The sequence below is a fragment of the Rhipicephalus sanguineus genome, chromosome 2 (genome assembly GCF_013339695.2).
Source record: "Rhipicephalus sanguineus isolate Rsan-2018 chromosome 2, BIME_Rsan_1.4, whole genome shotgun sequence".
NCBI classification, from domain to species: Eukaryota; Metazoa; Arthropoda; class Arachnida; order Ixodida; family Ixodidae; genus Rhipicephalus; species Rhipicephalus sanguineus.
In genome coordinates, this window is record NC_051177.1 from 221,669,785 (window position 1) to 221,695,374 (window position 25,590).

Genomic DNA, 25,590 nt, shown 5'->3' on the forward strand with positions numbered 1-25,590 from the left:
CGTTATGTATAACATTGAGCTGGAAGTTATACAAAATATTAATGAGCACTAACAGACAATAATGCCAAGGAAAGTATAGGGGATGTTATTAGTAGCAAATGTAAGGCAAATGTGAAGAAAAAAAGTGGACGAAAAGATAACTTGCCGTGGGCAGGGACCGAACCTGGGACCGTCGAAAAACGCGTCCGATGCGCTACCAACTGAGCTATCGCGGCGGCCGTCCCCCCGTTCACTTTATGGGGCATATATGTACATTAAACGTGGTAGTGTCAGTCAGCACCGCCAGTAGCCATGACGGCAAGAGTGGACCATTCTTTTTCTGCCTGTTGGCGTCACGTAGCACGTGAACTTATTACGAGCTGGCAGCTGAACAATAATCCCTCGCGTACCACGTGAAAGCATCAAGTCTGCCAGAACGAGACCCTCGCTATGAATGAAGGAAAGAAGTGGAAATTTCTAAGGGCTCGGGCCCTTAAAAATTTCCACTTCTTTCCTTCATTGAACCTGAAGACGTGATAGCAACAGTTAATAAAATGTCTACCTTTAAAGCTTCTGGATTAGATGACATCCTTTTCGTATGATTAAAGAGAATATAGATATATTAGGACCAGTATTGTGCCACTTGTTCATTCACTCTGTGAGCTGCTCCAGATACCCACCTCAGCTGAAGATTGCTGAGGTTGTCCCTATCTACAATGACGGAGACCGCAGTGACCCTTCTAATTACAGGCCAACGTATTTGCTCAGTACCATTAATACTATATTTGAAAAAAATTCTGACCACTGGGTTCCACAAATTCATTGAAAAATATCAGGTTATGTGACCGCAGCAACACGGCTTTCGTACTAATCATTCAACCTCGTCAGCAGTGTTAATGCTAACTCAAAAAATTAATATAGCTTCGCAAAATAATATACTTGTGCGTGTCATATTTTTAGACCTGAAAAAAGCATTCGATACAGTTGATCACAACATACTTTTACATAAACTAAAACAATATGGTTGTCCCGGCAGCCCATCGGATCTGATTACTAGCTACCTTCATGAGCGAGTGCAGGTGGCAAGAATGAAGAATATTACGTCATTACCAAAGAATATGCGCACTGGAGTTCCTCAAGCATCCGTCCTTGGGCCACTTTTATTTTTTGATTATATATTAATGACCTCCCACAAACTTTAGACACTAGTCAAGTTCTTATATACGCCGATGACACTTGTCATCATTTGACACTTGTCGGCTCATGACACTTGTCATCAGCCGACAACATTTGTGATCTGGAAACTAAAGCAAAGAATTGAAAAAAAGAAAGTGAATGGTTTGTGATGAACAAACTTACTATAAACGTCAAGAAACTAAATATGTGGTGTTTCGAACGCGCAACAATATCATGCCTCCTAAATCAATAGATTTACGAATAAACAAATGTTCACTTGACGAAGCCAGCTTAATTAAATATTTTGGTGTCGTATTTGATAACAATCTTCCCTGGCAAGAGCAAATAAACGCAGTTTGCACAAAGGTTTCCTCGGGATGCTACGCACTCTCACAAGCGCGTCATCATCTCGATACTAATACTCTGCGTATTTTATATATTTCGCTCATTCACAGCCATATCTCATACTGTAATGAATCATGGGGTGCGACATACAAAACCTAGCTTGAACCTGTACGCAAACTTCAGAAACGAGCCCCGAGAATAATTGCCCATTCGTGCTACGACGAGCCTAGTCTGCCTTTGTTTATAAAAATTAATATTTTGCCCTATGATAAGATACACGAATTAAAAATTGCCACGTGTATTTTCAATGTTGTCAAAAACAACCTGCCTTTTCATGTTTCTTTATTTTGCACATCCTCTCGTGTGACTAGAGATCAAGTACATGGAAACTTTAATCTTCCCCCAACAAAGAATGCTTACGGACAACGTTTGCTGCAGTTTTCAGGGCCTAAAATTTGGAATAAACTACCAGCAGAAATAAACCAAGCGAATAAGTTTCCATCATTGCTAAAAAAATACTTACTTACTCTGAACAGTGTTTATCAATGTGAACAATCATGATGTCATTTTGGTGTGTGTGTGTCAGTAACTTGCTGAAACCTGTTGTAAAAAGCTATTCTCAACCAGTGATTTGTTCTTTTGGGATCAGCCATGTATATTTAACCTTTCATAAGAATGCAAGAATTTGCTGTGCTTACTCGTGTTTCGTAAGTTTACCTAGAGATGGTAAATACAATCGTTCACTAACTCATACTTTCGCTTTCCCTTTGTTCGCGCATGCAAATTAAGGGTGTACGATGACTATCGGTATGTATGTATTGTATCTTTCTTTTGTACATGAAACTCTTATTTATTCATCTTTTTTGGACTTACAACTAGCATTTGGCTATGGGTCCAACCAGTTTTGATATTTCTGTATGTTTCACACCTGCAAATAAAGAATTGAATTGAATATCGGTCCTTCCTCACGCTGTCACCCTCGCCCCTTCCAAAGTGTTTCTTCATTGGTGCGAAAAGAAAAAAAATTGGTCACGTGTCTGCGTGCGTCGCTGCAAATGTCGTCGAAAGACGATAGTCTTCTGCCGCCCGTACTGCATGAGTTTTGGTCTCATCTGCGGCCACCCGTGATGCTGTTCTCGTATCAATTTTTTCATCAAGCGGTTATTCATGTTTTGCCTTGCCTCAGAGATAATGCATTTCTTCTATGTTGAATCGGCCGCATCTGGCTGGCATTGATAAAATAGAGGAGGCGCTGCGTGAGATATGGACGCCATCTGGCAGTGGCGTCGGGAAACATGAGCTTGCGCAGAACCCAGGACTACTGCCAGGTGGCAGCACCATATCGTCAGCAGAGGGCTTTTCGTGCATAGCGTCGCGTTTTCAGCGGAGCCAAAGAAACACTAGCTTCTTTAGAATTACGTATCTATGTATTCTCTAGTCAAGGAACACACCACATAATATTTACGTGTTGATGTTGCGCCTCAGATATGCGTAATGTTTGCTTTTTGATCGACAATGTTCACAAGATTGACCGCAGCTACAAGCTCAAGATGGCTGGACGTTCAGCAAGTGCTTAAACTTTGGCCGGGTGGCTGAATCGTGTGACAGACAGAAAGACAGACAGACAAAAATTTCTGCGTTCAAGTATCCCAAGACGTCTTTAAAAATTTGGAGCCCTATTGGGAAAATCGGTACAAGCGAATATTGGCGGGGGCGTGCCTGACCTGCTATTTTTAGAGCGCAGCTCTTAGAGCCCGTCCCTGCGTTTAGCGGCGCCGGCGGCGTAACCGATAGAACGAACGAGGACGAAAGAGAGCGAACGCTGAGTCTGTCGATATCACGAGCCTCTAGCCTCGCTTTCTTCCTCTGTCATGCGCGCTGACCCGTCGGTCTGAGCTCGTGCGCATGCAAGGCTGGCACGTGCACTGCGGCTGTCTTCGCTTGTCGCAACGGGGCTGTCGGCGTTTCGCTTGGTTCACGACGCCTGCAATGCACTGGGTGGTGTGCGTAGCACTCCAGCGCTGGCAGTTTCTTCGGCAATATGTAAGGAATGTTGCATTGCTACAAGTGCGGATTGCCAAAACTTCAAACACTGTTGACGTTGCCCCAACACGAAGCTGCGCTCAGAATTTGCGTTAGGCAGTATCGTAATCGTCGGTGATGTTTTTAAGCGCACATCAAAAATGTCGATTAATCGATCAAATGCTAAATCGTCGAAAGATTAACGGTTAATTGATTAAAAATTTCAATCGACCATCCCTATTCCTAATGTCTCTGAAGAGAGCGGCAGTAGCGCCCCTCTGCGTTTCGGTTTCGCCGCCGAAATCGCTCCAATTTCGTCAGTCTGTAATAATTACCAGCCGTCGTTTTACAGTGAAAGCTGTTATGAGATCATTTCACCAGCCGTTTTCGGCGCCGCCGCCGCCGCCGCCGGTGTCCGTAACCAGTATCGCTCGAAATGGGGAAAAAAACGAAATAAGAAAAAAATTCCGGGATGGAACGAGGTTCGAACCTGGGCCCTCTGCGTGGGAGCCCAGTATTCAACCTCTGAGCCATGCCGGTGCTTGGAACTGCTTTGCAAAAAGGTCCTATACAGGCTTCATGTCAGGAAGGAACCACATTAGCATATGCAATATAGCGTGGTAGAAGAGTAAAATAAGCACCAAGCGTCGCACATTGCGATTTCTGTAACCAGGCGTCACACAATGCGAATTGCGCAACGAGTAGGTTGTTTAATGCTTCCAACCCATTACAAAGGGCTCCGCCATAATTCTTCATCGTCATGAGGCACAGCATCAACAAAGGGCGCATAATGCCTTACATGCGTTTAGCAGGTACCACGGCTCTCCGTAGAATGAGGAAAAATGGCACAGTGCCTGCTGCCCTGCTTCTAAAAAATTACAGTGATTTATAGCGTAGTGGGTTCCTCGCAAGTGCACTTGTATTGGTTGTCAAGGAAGCCCATAAGCGCATGATCCATTTCTTTGGGGTCTCAGTAAAATTACAATGATCCATTTCTTTGGGGTCTCAGTAAAATTACAATGATTTATAGGGTAGTGGGTTCCTCGCAAGTGCACTTGTATTGGTTGCCAAGGAAGCCCATAAACGCATGATCCATTTCCTCGGAGTCTCAGTAAAGTTCTTTCCCCCCACCCGTCTCTCTCCCACGTCAACGTATGTTATACAGCATGACAGGAGAGGGAAACAGCGACCGGGCGTCACCTAATGCAAATACATAACTGGTGGGCCTTTTCAAGCTTCCAACCCATTAAAAAAGGCTGAGCCATAATTCTTCATCGTCATCAGTCGTCGCGTCAACAAAGTGCACATAATGCCTTACAGACGTGTAGCTGGTGCCTCGCTTCTCCGCAGAATGACGAATAATGGCTTAGTAGGTGCTTCCCAACTTCACAAAAATTGTGATTTATGGCGTAGTGGGTACCTTTCTAGTGTACTTGTATTGCTTGTATTGTAGCCCCAAGAGAGCTTATAACGGGCTCTAGAAACGCCGCTCTTCCAGCTTTCGCTGTGACTGTGCTGCGGTTTCAGCGCAAGCCTGGCGTTTTTTTTTTTGTTTTTTTTTTGGTAATTTCAAAGCGGCAGTGGTATTTTTGCAAGAAATGCTGGAATTCTGCATTTGACCCGATCGCGCATCTCCTCTAATTAAAACGATAATTAATGTAATTTATTTATTTACTCCAATAATTTCCCCCTCTGGTCATCCTATCAAATCCGCCGATACAGCTTAAAGACTAAATATTATGGCACCGAGCAAATGTCGCATTTCCCTAATCTTTCGGGCACATTTCTTTAAACAGCCTGCCTATGCGCACATCTTCTTGTCATGCGCTAGCAACTCCCGACGGAAAATATTGCTGGCTACGCCACCAGAAGAAGACTTGTTGCTATTGCGAATAGAGTTACCGAACTCAGGCGCGAATCACAGAGGGCCATTTTCTATTGTAAACACAGCAACAGGGTCATCTGAAGGCGGTCTGGTGCGTAGGCCACAACGATGCAGTCGAGTCAGCCTATATAACCAACATTAATAAGAACTTGTTGTTGGGCGAGTTCGTGAGTACTTAACATCGTGGTTTAGCGCTAAAAAAAGACAGACACATGTTAGAGACAGGACAGGCGCTACTAACAACTGGTTTATTGCAAGGGTTGCAATGGAATAAATAGCACAATGGTTCGCAGACGTGACGAACGCGTAACAAGACGTCACCACCTTTCAGGCTACAGGCATGTGGCATCAAAAAGCCTAATCTCATTTCTATACAAGCAGATAGATGTGTCGCTAACACAGTTAGTACCTTTTTTCTTTATATGATACGCCTCCCAGAGTTCGCGGGCTGATTTGTTCCAGCTTCTTGGCCTCTCGAAATATCGGCTCACACATGCATTTTCGGCAGTGGGACGAAAGATGGGCCCCGTCTACTTTCTTTAGATTTTGCGCATGCTCCCTTAACCGGTCATTAAGGCATCGGCCTGTTTGCCCTATGTACGACTTACCGCAAGACAGCGGTATGTCATAGACCACTCCTTGCACGCATTTCACAAAGGGCGAGGCATGCTTCTTTGAGCACTCTTTCTTCTTGCAGCCCACCTTTGTTGTGCGAGGGCACAGCTGTGCAAGCTTGTTAGGCGCCGAAAAAACAAGCGGGACCCCATGCCTATTGGCAACCTTCTTCAGGTTGTGCGAAACCTTGTGCACATACGGCACAACTTCAGGTTTCTTCCCCGGTGCTCCCTCATCCGCTGTTTTTCGCTTGGCGCTGCCCTTCAGTTTTCGGAGTAGGGCCTCAGCCACCGCCACCAAGACCGGTCCAGGGAAACCCGCGGACAATAGTCTTTCCAATTGTTTCACAAAGGCCGCTTCTACTACATGTGAGCACGACTTTCGCAAGGCCGATTCCAGGCAGGATATAGCGATGCCCCTCTTAACAAGCTTTGAGTGGGCAGAGTCATAGGGTAAGAGTTCCTTTCGTGCCCTAGGGGAATACATCCAACATGTGTGACTCTTACAAAAGCGCAAATTAAGATCTAAAAACTGCAACATGTTACTTTGGGGCAGCTCTCGCGTGAACGATAAGCCCTTTCCATGCTGTTTAAAAAGGTTGATCACTAGGTCCACCTGGTCTCGGCACGGCACTGTGCTACTGTCGCTTAAAATATTCAAAAAATCGTCCATGTATCTAAAAACTTTTTTTAACCTCATGGCTTAGAACCCGCTCAAGGCATTGGTCAATGTTAGCGAGAAAAATATTGCATAAAATTGGCGCCACGCACGACCCGATGCAAATTCCCTTGTCTTGCAAGAATTGTTGCTCATTAAAAGAGATAAAAGTGTTCCTGAGGTAAACGTCTAAAAGTGTTAAAAAATTCTCTACCGTGAGACCTGCGCTGTTTGAAAGGGTATTACACCATTCTCTTCTATGCACGCTCGCACGGCATTAAAGAGGTGGGCATGGGGGACGGAATAGAATAAGTCTTCAACATCAATAGAAAAGGCTTTGCCAGAGCACTCGTTATCCTGAAGGAACTTTACAACCTCATCAGAAATTCGGGTATAGAAGGGATCCTTTATCTGGAGGCTGGTAAGTGTACGTAAAAGGAATTGACTAGCATTTTGTTGCCAGGTGCCTCGCTCACTTACGATCGTCCTGAACGGCACTTCCGGTTTGTGCGTGTGTACGCGAGTAGTTCGCTGGTTCTCATCCAAGTTGGGCAGCGGATGAACATCACGAAAGAAGGTGGGCTTGACAGAACGAGAGAACACTTGTGTATTCACCCTCTTTCGTGATGCATGAAATAGCTAAACTAAGTTAGTCTGCAGTTGCCGCCAAGCGACAGCATCTGCTCTGTTAAGTGAGTGATGATGATATTGTGACGCAACGGTTAACGCGGCCTTTATTAGGCTCCGAAGGCACGGTGAAGCGACCACACCCGAGGTACAGATCTCACAACTAAGCAGCTTTCCCACCACCGATGAAGACGACGAATACTCATGATGATGAACATGCATGAAGAGGGTAGATGTGTCGAATGAACGCCCACACTAACTTCCTGACCGTAGTTTAAGGCGAAGAAGAACGCCTTGTGAAAGGCTTCATGCGCGATACGTGGACGATCTATGCGGCCCGGCAGCGGCGGTCCGCTGGGAGAACAACGGGTGCCACGCGATAGTTGACGGGAGACGTATGCTCCAAGACCGTGTAGGGGCCAATAAAGCGTAACTGAAATTTGTCGCACAAGCCAGGAGTGCGAACGGGTGTAAGAAGGATCACTTCATAGCCAGGGCTGAAGGACACGACGCGATGAGATGCATCAAAGTCAAGCTTGCGGTCCTGTTGCCTTGCTTCAGTGTTGACGCGGGCCAGCTGGCGGCAATGAAGCAGCCGGGACACGTATATTTCACTGGTGGATGGAGATGGTTTAACAGGCGCAGAGAAGAAGGAAACGTCGAGGAAAGAAGAGGGGAAACGACCATGGACGAGATAGAACGGCGAGTAACCGGTTGTACGCTGTGCGGAGGTATTGTACGCCAAAGTCACAAATGGCAAAATTGCGTCCCAGTTTCTGTGGTCCGGTTGGATATACATGGCTATCATGTCTGAGAGCGTGCGATGAAAGCGTTCAGTCAGCCCGTTCGTTTGCGGATGGTAACTGGAGTGTGTTTTGTGGGTGGTGCCGGATTCCTTGAGCACTTCGTCAACGAGCTGTGAAAGAAATACCTTTCCACGGTCGCTCAGGATGACACGATATGTGTAACGGCTGTGATGGCGGCAACTGCAGACTCACTCATTTCCTTGCTACATCTCTTTCTTCCAACTCTATACCCCTCCTTCTGTGGATCCGTACCAACAGTGTACCACTCCACGTGGGAATGCCCACAGGGCGTTCCTCCCATCCCCACCTCTTGGGAGTCTGCACTGCTCAGCTTGCCAGCAGGAACCGCAGCAGCTGTTCCAGCTAAAGCCCCTCTACCTTAGGAAAAGTACAGCTTTCTCTTGATCTACGCCGCTTCCTTCTCTCCACGCCTCCGACAGGGCGGCTGCGGTCACGTGGTAGCGCGCGCCCTTTTTTTTTCTTGGTAAATTGTTTCTTCCGCCTCTCGGCGCCATGTTGGAAGCTCCAACGTGCCATGTGCTGTGCGTTCGCCGCATGCGAAGTGCACGAAGTGTGAAGTGCACGCGTGCGTCTCGCTCGTTTTGTCGCGATGCCGGGTTGCTGTGCGTTTGGCTGCCATAAACGTTGGGCGCGTTAGTTAATTCTGGAATATATTTGAGCGCAAACGGACGAGACACAATAAGAGACGACGGCTACACGAGCGCTCCGAAACTGTGACTTTCTTTTACTCTTGGCCGGTGTCTTGCTTTGGCTTGTGACACCTGTGGTGTACTACTTCCTCAAATTGTCACGCAATATTTTCTGTAATTTGTTGTGCACCAAGGCAGTCACTTTCTCGGCAAGTAACTTTTGTGGCTAGGAAGGGCCTCTAGCATTTCGCTTCTATCGAAATGGGACCGCCGCAGCCGGGACCGAACACGTGATCTTCGGGTCATCAGCCGAGCGCCGAAACCGCATATCACCGCGGCTGGCAGGCCGAGAAGTCACGTATGTGAAATGTCATAAAGTTTTGATCGAGCACCTTCATGGCACTGCAGGCATTGCAGTTATATACGACCTGCAGTTATATACGATAGAGATAGTTTATACACACGGGAACTATTCCTTCCCAAATGGCCTGGTTTGACACCACAGCTGACATGTAAATATTTCTTACTGACGCAATAAATAGCACGCCGTGTTTACAGAACTTCATTTCAACCACTTTTAAACGCAGTTGCCGATATCCACGCCAGGGGGAGAGGGGAAGTGGAGAGGGTTTGCGCATGCGCAGTAAGGGTGGTCACGCCGCACACCACCACCACCACCACCGGATTGAACTCCGCTATAAGATGCTTCACATCTAAAAGATGGTTGATCCCTCTGTCATAGGAATCGCTATAACACGAAAGTGAAACGTGTCGTCACAGAAGCAGTTGACTGCTCTAGTGCATTGGTATATAAGAGCTTGTATAATGTCTATTGTTGTTTGGCAGATGTAGCACCGCCTGGTGTGGACGCACTCACGTTGACGCCTAGTGGCACATCTCCCTACCGACGACCAGGGGCGTAGCCAAGGGGGAGAGGGGTTCAAACTCCCCCCCCCCCCCCCAGGGGTGCAACAGCCGAAATAGGATTTGGAGCAATTTTTGAAGCAGCAAAATGTTGCTTTTGGAGCACGGAAATTCAAATTTGGAGCAGGTTATGAAAAAAAAAACCTCAATTTTTAGCACGAAATATCAAGTTTGGAGCAGTATAACAAAGAAGGCTTACTTTTAGAACAGAAGAAAACAAAAAATTACACCATTTCCCGCTAAAGGGGACCATGAGGCGATGCGAAGCCGGAGCACTTGCACGATCGCGTTCCGTGGGCGTTCGTTGGGCATGCTACCAACCTCGCGTGGCGGAACGCGAAGAGGAACGCTACGCGCGTCTTGTCTTCCCTCTAGCCTGGCCGCTAATTCTCACAGGGCGAGCGGGGAACGCGGTCGACAGGCACGCGAGAGGGGGGCAGCGTAGGAGAAGAGAGAGAGGGGGAGGTGACGCGCATGCGCTGGCGCTCATCGCGGCGTTGCGCAGAATTTCGGCGTGTCTAGCCCGCGTTTCATAGGAAGAGCGGAGAGGGGTAGGGGACAAGGGGAGGGGGGAGGGGAGAGGGGAGGGGAGAGGGGGGAGAGGGAAAGTGGACAGGGGGAAGGGGGAGAAAGTTGAGAGGGGAAATGGGGAGAGGGGAAGTCGAGAGGAAGAGTGGTAAGGGGACGTGGAGAGGAGGTGTGTGGAGAGGGTATGCGCATGCGCAGTAAGGGTGGTCACGCCGCACACCACCACCACCGGTTTGAACTCCGCTATAAGATGCTTCGCATCTAAAATACGTTCAAACCATTCAACATCAGCTAACTCGCGCACAGTGCACGTGAACACTGCTATTTCAGCAAACGCAGTATGTTGAGCCACCCAGAGTGCGAACAATGACTAAATCCACATTAGCATTTGCAGGGCCTGTCAAATGTTTCGACAGGCACTGCAAATGCTAATGTGGACCTGCGAACCTGGCAGCCTCGAAATTCGGGAGTTTCCTAAAGCAGAAGCAGGTGGGGGTGGCGAAAAAATAAAACTGGCGTACGTTTTTGTCTATTTGTTTCTCAAGGCCGCAGAAACACAGGAGCTCCAAATGATTGCCAATGATTTTAGACGTCAGCGATCATTCTAGGACTCGTAATTACACGGCGCGTGCAGGAATGAGTAATTAAGGAACAAAATGTGCTGTGTGTGTCCCTGACAGCTAGTACTACCTAATAGCCCCTTCTAAATCTCAATACGCTTTTTCGCAGGACACCACTGTACTGCGGCAAAAGTGGCTTAAAAAGTGTTCTGCACGCAATAATACAAGCATCAGGAAATTTGAAAACCACTGTGCTTTTTTCATTGCGATATCGATTATATGGACATTCTCGACGGGTTTTTCCCGTCATGCCCCATATAAAGTAGAAATTGATAACATCCCCCATCGCGTGTATGTGCCGGTGACGAACGCGGCTAAAGCAGAGGTCAAACGAGCCAGCCCATCTCCCTCGCTCGGAGGGCGCATGCGATAACACCACTCCGCTCGGGAGGCCTGACGTCGAAACAGAGAGGAAACTCCCTGCCCGTCTTGAACGAGCATTAAAAGAAGCGAAGGGGGGTGGGGGGGCTGTCACTCGAGCAGCGACTTCGAACTTTGATTCTCAGGGCGCGGTCGCGACCACGCGCGCTATTTCGGCAGCCATCAGCGGGCGGCTCGTATATCCTGCTAGGTGCTGCGCTCTAAATGCGAAGACACTGTGCACAAAGTGCAACTTTACCTGGAGCGGCCGTATACTCTTACACCAACGTTTTGTAGAGTTACGCGAGATCGAATACAAAGAAGTTTGCTGCCAGCCTCACTTCGTATAACATTACAATTTGTTGGTATCGCATATGTTGCTTCGTCCTTGCGGTGAAACTGACTTTTTCTTTTCTTTCGCTGGGGAGTTAGGGATAGGGTCTGCGCGTCTGCATTGGATGATGATGGTGCCCACACTGCAGATGACCAACGCGGCCTTAATTTCTCGCTAAAATTTGCACAACTGAGAAAAATTTGAAGCTGGTCGGGCATTATGGCACAGCGTGGCGCTATTTCAACAAATTTCATGGTTTTGGCTCAGTTTGGCGCAAAAATACGGAATTGTATCAAATTGGCGCAATTGGCGCAGCTGTTGCATCACTGCCCCCCCCCCCCCCCGAAATTTTTCAATTTTGCATGCGTATATATACACGCACACATACAAACTCACGCACGAACATACATAAAGTATGGTTGAACCCCTCCCGAAAAAAAGTTCTGGCTACGCCCCTACCGACGACAAACGCCCATGATCATGATTTAACCCTTGCGGTAGCTGAAGTTCTTAACATATACGTGACCCCGCATATGGTGAATCCCGCGCAAATATGGCCTCAACAAGCACACAATAAACACTGACACTCGATATGCACTCCTCCAAAGCGTCGTGACACGGCCGCTAAATAAAAAAAGGATGTGCGGCCTGCCGAATGGGTGAGTTTTCAATGGGGGAACGCGTGGCATGCAGACTTTTGAGACGCTACCGCCGGGGCGCTGCACAACGGTAAGCCACGACCGCATGTAAGCGAACGTTCGAGGCGTTGGCTCGGGAGAGCGCAAGCAAACGCTGTTGTTGGAAAGGAGCAACCTCGTACGTATGGTGGCGCAAATATGCGAGGCTTTTGTCCACAAACAATTCTTTCTGTCTGTATTCCTTGACATGGAAAAGGCGTATGACACCACGTGGCGCTTTGGAATACTGAGAGACCTCTGACACTTAGGCATACGTGGCCGGATGTTAAATATAATCGAAAGTTATTTGTCGAACCGTGCATTACGTGTTAGAGTGGGCAATGCGCTGTCACGACCGTTCGTGCAGGAAACTGGCGTACCACTAGGTGGTGTGCTTAGCTGTACGCTTTTCATTATAAAAATGGAACTCGTTGCATCATTCCATCCCACAAACTTTGTTTTATTGTACATGTGTTGCGGATATCCAGATAGCTTTTAAATCATGCAATTTAGCGATTTGTGAGCGGCAGGTCCAGCTCGGTCTGAACAAGGTGTCGAAATTGGCAGATGAGAACGAATTCAGGATAAATCCACAAAAGAGCGCCTGTGTTCTCTTTTGCAGAAAGAGAGGCCTCCACCCGAATCCCGAAATGGACCTGCATGGTCAACGGTTACCAGTAGAGGCGGAGCATAAATTTCTAGGCCTAATTCTGGACTCCAAGCTCACATTTTTGTCACACATCAAGTATATAAAAAACAAGTGCATTAAAACAATGAATATCCTAAAACTGCTGTCACGCACTACATGGAGTAGAGACAGGAAGCGCCTGATGAATTTGTATAAAAGCCTCATCCGCACGCGCCTCGATTATGGGGCCGTTGTTTGTCAGTCTGCGACAGCAAGCGCATTGAAGATGCTTGACCCTGTCCACCACCTGGGCATTCGCCGTTATGTGTTTGGCGGTAGCTCAGCCAGCGCCCGTGCTGTGCACCTTCTTTTCTCTGTCCTCGTCCCTCAGTACGCTGCTTAAATCATGATGGATTCGCCTTTCAACGGGTGCCTTTCGGACAAGCCCGGTAGAAATCCTATATATGGAATCCAATGAGCGGTCACTCCACTTGCAGAGATCCTACATGTTTTCACATATTTCTCAAGGTGAACGCAAACAACGAACACCCCTCACACTCCACTGTCAATGATCTGTCCAGTTCTGCCCTCTTTAACAATCGTCCGGCGGTGAGACATCCCTATTTACTTCGCGTGAGGGGCCTAGCGGAGGAAATTGATGTGCCACTTCTTGAACACCGTCTCAAGGCTCCCGCTGTACATCTCCCGCCGGGGCAGTGGCAGCTTATAGATTGTTCATGGGTAAAATACAGCACAAACCAGACGATTAACACAACGAAGACACGGGACAGAGTGCTGACTTCAACTAACGGTTAACGGTCTCTGTCCCGTGTCTTCCTTGTGTTAATCGTCTGGTTTGTGCTGTATTTTACCCATGAACTATGCATCACCAACTAGCCTGCCAGCAAATGTTATTATAGATTGTGATACGTCCTTCGTGGAAGTTACAAAGCACGCGCCTATTGCACATATTCGTACGTACTTCCTCGAACTGCAGCGCAAACACACTTGTGCGGAATTGTTCACCGATGCTTCGAACTCTCACAGTGGTGTGTCCTATGCAGCGATCGGTCCATCGTTTTCGGATGCCTGCGTTCTGCACCCCAATACAACTATCTTCACAGCTGAGGCTTATGCGATATCTGTGGCCGTTAAGCACATTAAACAATTAAAACTACAACATTCAGTTATATACACGGACTCCCTAAGCGTCGTAAAAGCTTTGGAAACATTGAAATAACATAAAAATTCTGTCCTTGGCTCACTTTTTTCACTGTTATGCACGCTCTACGCACTCGGACAGCATGTCGTGGTGTGCTGCGTTGCAGGGCACCGTGAGATTCAAGGAAACGCGTTGGCGGACCAACTAGCTGCATCCGCCTACGACAACACTGTCGATTCATCCACAGCTGTCCCTGTACCAGACCTAAAACCATTCCTGAAACGAAAGCTCAGGGCTTACTGGCAACGCTTATGGAACAGTCAAACACAAAGTAAACTGCCCTTGGTGAAACCATACCTCGGACACTGGCCACCCATATCAAAAATACGTCGTACAGATGTCATACTTTCCAGACTTAGACTAGGGCAAACACACAGCACACACGCACACCTTTTGTCAGTTGGCGACCCACCGAGGTGCGATATATGCGGTGAGCCACTATAATGCTCATGACTGGACTCTTACAGAAAGAAACACTTTGCATTATTATACCAACAACGCATACCACTCCATCCATCAATGCTCATAGGAAATGAACCTCTCTTCAATCATGGAGCAGTGTTGCGATTTTTAAAAGATATACAAGCTTTTAACGTTATATGCCCAGGGACTCCGTAAGCACGGCCTCTGAGCAGAGGTTGCTGCTGCGGTCAGAAAGCACTGTCCTCCCAGCCCTTGGAGTCAAGGGTGTCGACGACGTATCCGTGCTAATGCCACACTTTTTTTTATTTTAGTACCATGATCGCTTGTCACTCATCTTCGTCACGCATGTTTGACGTCACTTTCATGATTTTAACAATTATGTTTTTACGCACCTTTAGTGCGCAGAATTTCAGGCATTTGTACAGCCACTAAACACCATCACTGATCACATCCTCTGTCCAATGACCGGGTGATTCCACGTAAGATCGAACAAACGATGGCTGGTCGACCTCTCAAATTTATTTCAAAATTTTATATGTTATTGCCTGATGAGTGGAAAGAAGAGATCCGCAATTTGTTTTGCCGCCAAAAATTTTTTCGAACCACAGGAAATCAATAATGACGAAGAGGTGGAGTGGAGCGCTCATCCGCTCTGCTGTTTCGGCCTACTTTCGTTATGAATTGCACAAAATATATTAAAGTTAGGTAGCTGAAATTTATTTACGTAAATATATGCATGTTTTTGCTTCTGCTCAGGTATTTTTAGTTTTTATGTGTAGTGTAGATGTTTTTATAAAAAACCTCAAAAATGGCCCAATCAGCAAAATTTTCGTTACTTTGAAGGTCTTTATCTCAAAAAAGCCTTGTAGCAGAGCAACAAAAATTCTGCATTACGTTCTTCGCATGTGTATCTACCAAACTGCCAAATCTTGTATTTATATATCTTTTCAGTAATGAGATATGATCGGGCTAAGTTCAAGAAAACACCGAACAATGAAAACTTCTGACGACAATTAAAAAAAAAAACCATTTTTTAAATTTCTTAAACTTTGTCCACTTATTCTCCTCCACATCAGCTTTCACAATCATTAAAACATGTTGCATAATGTCGTTGCACTAATAGTTACGGCCCCTCCAAAGAGACCCTTAGGCAAGGATGGGCCAATCCGACTTCTTGCCCAGCAAGTGTATAAAATGCAGGCAGGATTGAATTTCTTTTTATTAAAAGGTGAGCAGGTACCTAAAAAGGTGTCGCCGGCACTGAAGACGTTAATTTTGAAATTATTTGGTCACTGCAGCGGCCACGAGCGCGGAGCTATCGAGTAGACGCGCGCGCACCCGAGATGCTCGTTGTAAGAGACGGCGCAGTGAGAGCTCGTTCTCGCGTCCTCAGACCGATTGAGTTCGAAACAGCAACACCTCTCGGGTGACTTGAACGCACGTGCACTGGAGCTTCGCTATTCTATCCGCCCTCTGTTCGCATCTCAGCTAGGCGCTGATAACACGGCGGAGATGGAAGCAAGATGAAAACTCTATAAGGGAGCTATGAGCGCTCGCTTCACGCACGCTGCTGCCACAGAAACTGCGCTGCGCCAGTTGCGATCAGTGGAAAGCATGAACGTGGCGCTCCAGTGGCAAAGCAAAATATGTATTGTCAAAGGAAAGAAAAGCAAAACTATCGGTAACCGGATGCGCTTGTCTATTTTAGATGCCGGCAGCAGACGGCGTGAACGGGCCGCGTGTTCGGTGCGCTGTTCACACTTCATTCAGCGCGGATAGTTCTTGCTCTCACTCTACTCCTCCTGTGCGTCTCATGACGAGAAAGTATAGCTCTGAATGAGTCTATTGTGGAGACTACCTTTCGAAGCACAAGAAGCTTAAAGGAGTACTGACACGAATTTAAAAAAATTTCGCATTGTTGCTCTAAATAAAAATACTGGTGTCGAGAGAGAGAAATAGATGAAAAGGAAGAGGCAGGGAGGTTAACCTGGTGCGAGCGACCGGTTTGCTACCCTGCACAGGGGTGGGGATATAGGGGTCGGAAAGAGGACAGAGAGAGAAGGAGATAAAATAAAAACAAAACAAAAACATGCACACATGCACACACATGCAGGCCGTCCTATCACAGCCGTTCTGATAGCCCGGTTGAACGCAGAAAGCGCATTAGCGCCTGCACAGCCTTCTTCTGAGACGTAAAGTCCTGTCGGTGGCGCAGGATTCTTTCTTCCGAAAGAGTTCGGTCGTCCCATTTGTCAAGCGCGTTGCAAAGCGACTGTCTCTGCGAACAGTACTGTGGACAGTCGCACAGAATATGCTTAATTGTTTCATCACTTCCGCAGTGGTCACAAGCTGCGGTGTCGGCCATTCCTATGCGGAACGCGTACGCACAGGTAAATGCGACACCCAACCATAACCTGCACAGAAGGGTAGCGTCACCTCGACGAAGTCCTGGGGGAATTCGAAGGCTGAGAGTTGGGTCTAGGGCATATAGTCGTGCGTGCTGGAAGTGTGGCTCGTTCCACTGCGACGTGGTGAGTTGGCGAGCAAGCACGCAGAGCTTCCGTGCAGCGTCAGTTCTGGAGAGCGGTATTAAGAGTTGATCGTTTTCAGTATGGGCGGAACGGGCAGCTTGATCGGCCCGTTCATTGCCGATAATCCCACAGTGACTTGGAAGCCACTGAAAAGTTATTTCATGCCCTTTCTCAGTTAAATGGTGCGTCTCTTCTGCAATCTCAAATACAAGTTGTTCGTGCGGGCCGCGTCGTGACAGAAGAGACTGTAGTGCCACCTTGGAGTCACTGAACATAGTCCATTTTTGTGCCCGTTCATCACTTATGAAATGTAATGCGACACGAAGTGCTGCGAGCTCTGCTGCCGTCGATGTCGTAAGGTGGGAGGTCTTGAATTTGATTGTTGTGGCTTTAATCGGTATCACAACTGCTGCAGTTGAGCTGTTTGGCAAAACGGATCCGTCAGTGTATACGTGTACATAGTCTTGGTGTCGAGAAACCTAAAACGACTATTGTGGTGACTGGGAATGCATCCTATATTTTCATTAGCGCCACCGTGAATAGACACTTTCGGTTTCGATATCGAGGGGGTGGCTTCTCAGTGTCGTTTCATAGCAGTGTGACGTCACGGAGATACAGAAATTCGCGACGTACTAGCGGGAAATCCGTCATCTGCTCGTGGTGCAATAGACAACGATGAGTGAATTGTCGTCCAGTGACCCTGACAGTGATTTCTACGATTTAGGCTGCATGCAGGACGCAGAACTCGCGAACTCGGAGGAACTGTCTTGACTTGTCGGGATAATGTCCTTGCAGTGTGGCTGGCTTGCAAATGCTCAGCGACGAATACTTCAAAGTCAAATTAAAATATTTTATACGTGTTCTCCGACTCCAGTGTGTGGACAGCGTGGACACTGCATACCAACAAAGCAAAAAATGTCCCTTTTGCGATGCCTCAAAATTGTGTCAGTACTGCTTTAATTAATACAAAGAAGCCAAAATTTCGCAGAGTTACCTAGCTAGACATAAATGCTTTGAAGGAACGTTTAACGCCCGAAAGATCAGTGACTGTCAATGAGACGGACTACTTGTGCTACGCGTGCTTTTGCTACCACTGCAATGAAAGATCTTCACGGAACGCACTGTATAACGATGACATTCTTATGTCCCCTGAAAAAGAAATCGACGCAATTAACCAGATCACTGCGACTACCGGTGCACGTGCGTTTAAGTCACCCGAGAGGTGTTGCTGTTTCGAACTCAATCGGTCTGAGGATGCGAAAACGAGCTCTCACTGCGCCGTCTCTTACAACGAGCATCTCGGGTGCGCGCGCGCCTGATCGGTAGCCCCGCGCTCGTGGCCGCTGCAGTGACCAAATATTTTCAAAATTAACGTCTTCAGTGCCGGCAGCACCTTTTTAGGTACCTGCTGGCCTTTTAATGAAAAGAAATTCAATCCTGCCTGCATTTTATACACTTGCTGGGCAAGAAGTCGGAATTGCCCATCCTTGCCTAAGGGTCTTATTGGAGGGGCCGTAACTATTAGTGCAACGACATTATGCAACATGTTTTTAATGATTGTGAAAGATGATGTGGAGGAGAATAAGTGGACAAAGTTTAAGAAATTTAAAAAATGGGTTTTTTTTTTAATTGTCGTCAGAAGTTTCCATTGTTCGGTGTTTTCTTGAACTTAGCCCGATCATATCTCTTTACTGAAAAGTTATATAAATACAAGATTTGGCAGTTTGGTAGATACGCATGCGAAGAACGTAATGCAGAATTTTTGTCGCTATGCTACAAGGCTTTTTTGAGATAAAGACCTTCAAAGTAAAGAAAATTTTGCCAATTGGGCCATTTTTGAGGTTTTTTATAAAAACATCTACACTACACATAAAAACTAAAAATGCCTGAGCAGAAGCAAAAACATGCATACATTTAGGTAAAAAAAAATTCAGCTACTCAACTTTAATATATTTTGTTAAATTCATAACGAAAGTCAGCCAAAACAGCAGAGCGGATGAGCGCTCCACTCCACCTCTTCGTCATTATTGATTTCCTGTGGTTCGAAAAAATTTTTGGCGGCAAAACAAATAGCGGATCTCTTCTTTCCACTCATCAGGCAATAATATATAAAATTTTGAAATAAATTTGAGAGGTCCACCAGCCATCGTTTGTTCGATCTTACGTGGAATCACCCGACCTGGCGCTCTTTGGCTATCATTGGCCGTTGTGCCATAAAACACCATATATCATTATCAAGAGCACTGTGAGAGGAAAGTGTGAACGATAAAAGACGCGTTCATGTAGCCTTCGTTATGTGTTTGGCGGTAGCTGAGTGGGCTAAACGCCCGTCGCGGACCGAGAGGTCATGGGTTCGACTCCTGTCAACCGAACTTTTCCTTATAGTGTTTTTTCTTTGCCATTTGATGGCGTTCATTTTGCTGACGTATTTCTCCGTGACGGAAATACGTCATGAAAATCTTGAACCCCGGCCTAAAACATTTTCGTGTTAAAAATATCGCCTATGCAAGCATCAAGCATATGCCCAAGCAAAAGGATTGGCTTAAAGTGGTAAAGCGCACGAAGAAAATATGCCTGATACAAATCAATCGCCATGGTTTCCCAGTGGCTAAGGCATAAAATTGCCTGAAGCTCCACAATGGAGTGTCCCTGATATCACATTTTGAAGGTTAGGGCTCGTAAACCCCATGAATCATCACCTATGTAAACATCATATATAAGACCAAACAGTGCATACGAAAATTTCACATAATTCAGTTCAAAGTCAGTTGACTTGACTCATTCGGGATTATCAAAAACAATATTGGGTTCAGTACATGAAAGCACTATTAAAATTATCCAAGAAGAGAAAACAATATTTGGTTCAGTACATGCATGAAAGCACTATTAAACTTATCCAAGAAGCGCAGGCTTTGTTTGAAGTCAACAACCAATGTGCACATGCAGTATTCCTCCCGAAGTGCGTGAAGCCAGTTTGTTACGGGGGTCTGTTTTTGTGACGCCGACCTGTAACGTAAAGGTAACGGCACAAAAACCCGTACATCGTGCCACGCCGTGGACACAGGTGTGAAAACAAACAAAAAAAGGTCGCACCAAATACAGCCGGTCGAACGTACCGCAAGTCTTGAAACACGCATTTTTACAGTTCCCGATCCACATAAAAATGTAGCTCAAAAATAGCTGCCACATAGCCAACTCATCTAAACCACAGCCAAATAAAAATGTAAGTAATCCAACTAGGCTATAAATAGCCCAGTATGGCAACACCGCCTCCATCGCTTTCTCTTCCCGCTCGGCTTGAGCTATAGACAAATGAAACGTTGCGACGCAGGCAAGTGAGATGATAATGGCATGTGGGCGGCAGCTGGTTCTGGAATTCCAGGCTTCAGCGCGTGCTCAAAGCTGAAATATTCTCCAGTAAAGCATCAAATGATATAGATGCGGTTCGCAGCGACGGTGAAGAAACTTTTAAATATTCATGAATTAACAAATTAAGCGCTACTGAAATACCTCGAGAGGTCCTCAGAGTACACGGGCGCAATTGGTCATGGCTGCTCGGACAACCAATAGGACGTAACGGTATGTCGAGTGTAATCAACCTCGTCGTGCGCTCAGGTTACCGTGTGACGCTTCCTTCGCACGTTTCCGCTGAGAAGTGAGCTCGAGAGAATCGCGATGGTCTTCGGGCTGCATGCGGGGGCCACTCTAGCGCGAACTCTAGCGCTAGCTGGACGTCCTGCTGCTGGTGACAGCGACGCGCGTTGAGAAAGCCACCCGAACAACAAACTGCCGTTCCCAAACTCGGTCAGAGGACGGCCGCCCGCAGCGAACAAACGCGCTGCGGCGCAGCAAGTTTTTGCGTGCGGAGGAGAGATGCTTTTTGCCCTTTCTCCGAAACCGGGCGGCACCTGGAGATCAGCAGGCACTCCCTCTGGCTCTCCGTGCAACGAGTTTTCCCGCAACGGTCGGTCGGCGGAGGAGTGCGCACCTTTGCTGCGAGTTACAGTGTGTGACCGTTGTGAGACAGCATGTCGCTTCGCGACGCTAGGTCCCAGTACACGCTCGCGGGCTGTGCGGCCGCGCTGGTGGCCGTGGTGTTTGTGACGGTGGCATTCTGCACGCCCTATTGGCTCATCTCGGACGGCTTGAACCCGGGCATCCGCAAGTTCCGGCGGCTCGGCCTGTGGGAGGTGTGCTTCGACTACTTCTTCGAGCAGTACTACCGATACGACTACGAGTTCCGAGGCTGCCGATGGATATTCGACCGCGAGTACCGGATTTTGAGGCCCCTGCTCGAACCCCGTGAGTGACATTCGCGCCTAATGTTATCTAGCCGAGCAGCGACGTCCCGAATATGCGTCGCGCCGCCAGGTAGGAAGCAAGCGGCCACTGGTAGCTTTCTGCCAAACGCAGGAGTTTTGTCAGCCCGTCCGGTGTGTTATACATGGCGTGTCGTCGAGCTGAGTCGAACGGCAGTTAGCTCGAGTGAGGTCGTTTGATAGAAATTACGGTGGCGCTAATGTGCACTTAACGTTTGACCGCGTTTACTTGGAATTGCTGCAATATTTCGTGAAAAGTGATTCGTACGTACTCGCACTGCAGTAAGAACGGCATTGTCCAAGTGGACGAATTCCTCATAGACGAGAGGAAAGCGCCAAGATAGCTGCCTGCTTTCCATTGCGCCGTTGCCATGTGTTGTGATCGGCCGAGTCAACACACCTCGCACTTCCCCATTACTGCTGGCCGCGCAGGCGCAGTGCCACTTCGCAAAGGTGGGATTCCGCTGCACTCGCCGTGGGCGCTCTTCTCGAATGCGTGGATGCTTGGGCGGGCTGGTACGACGTATAACGGAAAGAAAACAGCGCAAAAAGACGGGGCCCCAGAACACTAAAGCAAGAGCGCTGTTTGCGTCTTCCTTTTTCGTCTTTTTGCGCTTTCTTTCCGCTTTCTGGAATAGCCCACGAGAATGTTGTCGGCCGCAGGAACAGCGTTACATGCGTTACATAAAGATTTCGTTGCATCACAACTGAAGCACAGTGCGACGCTATTGTCACGTTGTCATTATTATTGTTCAGTGCATGGTGTAGCCGAAAAAACAAAAGGCCTTTGACGGTGCCTCGTCACGGGCGGCATATACCGATTTACGCTAGCGCCAAATTTTACGAGTGTTTTAAGGAAGCTGTAGGGTCACCTCAATCGCGGTGCTGCGGACATGTCGGGCTCGGGCGTTGTGCCTTCTGATGTCTGTGCGCGCAAAAGTTATACCGATGCACTGACCGTGGTGAAAAATGAACCAACTAAAAACGATGCACGTATGTACATCATCTCATACTGAAATGTTGAACCGAGCCCTAAAAAACAAATACTACCGCTTTACCAGACAGATACGACTCGAACTACTTACGCATGAGGAGTACGAGAGGTCTATGTGTGTCGTGAGTTCCACAGTATGCAATGCTATATCATGCAGAAAATTTCGAACAAAAAGTAAAAAGTCAGCCCTTCGTCCTCGCTATTTTTTTCCGTGCTGTAACGCTTTATTATGTTATGGTAACCTTTCTTTTTTCATATTCTAATTTACAATCAGTTTTCGATTACTTTTCGATCACTTTTCGATTACGTAGTTTTCCGCAGTGCGCGCGCGCGCAGTTATTAGATAAGAAACGAGCGTAAGTGTTCTCTTAAATTGACCAGCGCGCCGATTGCGAAGAAGTGATCCCAAGGGTGGCCTCCACTGTCGAAGGAATTTCAAGCGCTCCTATTGTTGTCTCAGCACAGGAACAATTCGGTCTTGGCACACCCGCAATAGCGCAAACGAACATATCTTCTTACTTTTCTTTTTTTGGAAAGTAATCACTGCTTACTTAAAACTCCGAATGAAAATTGCTTGTTTGACAATGCATGCATTTGGCGATCACCGTTTTAGAGATGCACATCGTCACTCAGAGGGACTTCAGCAAAGTGAAGAACGATTCTTCTCGTGTTAGTGAATTACAGTTTCGCAGTACGGAGAGCACCGCTCTTACCTCGTGAAGACGCGTGCTAAGCGACAAAAAAAAGAAAAAACGTATACCGGTGGCTTCAGTTTCCCGCACCACCTCGCCGTGACGTCATAGATATTGAAGGCATCTCGTAGAGTATGCGTAATCGTTTATCGGTTAGATTTGTTTACATTTGGTTTTAAGGGATCCATAGCCTTAAGGGCACGGGGCAAGCCTGTACACTTTCCATGCGTTTCTAAATAATAATATCCGGGTTTGTACGTTCCAAAACCGCGATACGATATTGTGAGGCACGCCGTCGTGGACGGCTCCGGAAATGTCGGCCTTCTTGAACGTGCACTGAGATCGCATGGGCCTCTAGCATTTCGCCTCCATGGAAATGCGACGGCCGCGGCCGGGATCGAATCCGCGACCTTCGGGGTCAGCAGCCGAGCGCCGTAACCATATACCACCGTGGAGGACACCATGCATGCGTTTTTGGCCGTGTTGAGGAAACGTTTTCTCAATAACTGAAAGATCTGTCCACATAATTCTTCTAAATTTCGCGCTCTTTTAACTGTGCCGGATTGATTAAAATCTGACCAAAATTTTCCTTTTTGGCACACCAGTTGTCTAGACTTATGCGCATGACGTGGAAAAAAAGATCAATTGGTTTTCTCGCAATACGTAGGAAATAATGCTACCTAAGTAATCATAAACATGATTTTGATATAAATGAGTTCCAAGTAAGAAGCTGAAAAACGAACATTTTTTGCCACAAACCCCGTTCTACTAATTTATTTCGTACACCTGGCAATCGTTGTCAAAGCCTTTTTTTTTTTCTCTCTCTTTCCTTCCTGACGCCTTCCTTGCCTTCCCTTTTCTTGTCGCGCAGCTTCGTGCGCAAGGTGTCATCGATTGTGGCCAACTTCCTTTTTAGCAAATGAACTGTTGCGGTCAGGCTTCGATGCCAGTGACGTTCGCATATTGGCACGCGCGATACTGCCGTCGTTAAACGAAAGAACAACCTCCAATGTCCTTAGACTGTGAATCCCAAAAGAAGACGCTGAGACGCAATTTCGATTAGCTCAACACTTCCACGGCGCAGTCTGCACGCACAATTCTGTCTAGGTACGTCACAAATAATATTCATGTCCATTAGAGCGTACCCGTTGTCAGCCTGCTCGCGATGTTCTCCTCCTCGGCGGACGCTGAAAAGGCTTCTACGTTGACGAGCTTATCGTTTGGCGTCTCACTACGTCGCCGGCAACCATTTTTGCTCGCAAGAGAATCGTATTGGTTGCCGCGAAATTTACGCTTGCTGAAGACCTTTCGGCATCTCAACTTATCGACACGCAGGGAACACAGACACGAGGTGTAATGCAGGGGAGCTATTTTCGAACTGTCCATTTGGTGGAACCGTGGCTTATCTCGGAGGCCACGGTCGGACTGTGCATTTCGACCGCCGTTGATATGCCAGAGCTCGACGAGCACCTGTTTCCGTTCCTTCTTCCGGAACGTCGTTTTTGACGTGACGGTGCTTCCACACCTCTCGACACAAACGAAAGGAACGGAATGCTCTTCAATGTGCAGAACGCAGCCTCCAGAGATCCGCTCGTGGCCGCGCGAATCTCGGAGGCCGTGGATTAACTCTGATTCTGTGATCGCATTAGCTCTCAAATTAAGTTTAGCGTGGCCTCCCGTTTATGGCACCTGCACAATTACTTCGTGGCTTACTGCTTTTTACAGCAAGTGAACGCGCTCTGATGACGTCAGGCCGAAGTGGACATGTCCATGGACAGCTTCAGAACAGCTCGCCAGCTAGGAACTAAAGGAGTTCGAACACATGCGCTCCGAAGCACGAATGCGAAAAAACGCCAGGCCTGCGCTGAAACCGCAGCACAGTCACAGCGAAAGCTGGAAGAGCGGCGTTTCTAGAGCCCGTTAAGCTCTCTTGGGGCTAAAATACAAGTACACTAGAAAGGTACCCACTACGCCATAAATCACAATTTTTGTGAAGTTGGGAAGCACCTACTAAGCCATTATTCGTCATTCTGCGGAGAAGCGAGGCACCAGCTACAGGACTGTAAGGCATTATGTGCACTTTGTTCACGCGACGACTGGTGACGATGAAGAATTATGGCTCAGCCCTTTGTAATGGGTTGCAATCTTTAAACGGCCCACCAGTTATGTAATTTGCATTGGGTGACGCCCGGTCGCTATTTCCCTCTCCCGTCATGCTGTATAACATACGTTGACGTGGGAGAGAGACGGGGGGGGGGGGGCGAAGAACTTTACTGAGACCCCGAGGAAGTGGATCATGAGCTTATGGGCTTCCTTGGCAATCAATACAAGTGCACTTGCGAGGAACCCACTACGCTATAAATCATTGTAATTTTTTAGAAGTAGGGCAGCAGGCACTGTGCCATTTTTCGTCATTCTACGGAGAGCGTTGGTACCTGCTAAACGCATGTAAAGCATTATGCGCACTTTGTTGATTCTGTGCCTGATGACGATGAAGAATTATGGCGGAGCCCTTTGTATCGGGTTGGAAGCATTCAACAACCTACTCGTTGCGCAATTCGCATTGTTTGACGCCT

At 47.3% G+C, this 25,590-nt stretch overlaps 2 protein-coding genes across 2 annotated transcripts in view; one reads left to right on the plus strand and one right to left on the minus strand.

The window, feature by feature from the left end:
• Positions 1-21,750, minus strand: part of LOC119384104 (uncharacterized) — a 286,696-nt gene extending 264,946 nt beyond the window's left edge. The window contains exon 1 of the mRNA XM_037652398.2: positions 21,601-21,750. Coding sequence (XP_037508326.2) covers position 21,601 — 1 coding nt within the window. The 5' untranslated portion in view covers positions 21,602-21,750. The remainder of the gene's footprint in view (positions 1-21,600) is intronic.
• Positions 20,964-25,590, plus strand: part of LOC119384105 (uncharacterized) — a 96,799-nt gene continuing 92,172 nt past the window's right edge. Inside the window, exon 1 of the mRNA XM_037652399.2 lies at positions 20,964-21,311. Within this exon, the coding sequence (XP_037508327.1) occupies positions 21,038-21,311 (274 nt within the window). The 5' untranslated portion in view covers positions 20,964-21,037. The remainder of the gene's footprint in view (positions 21,312-25,590) is intronic.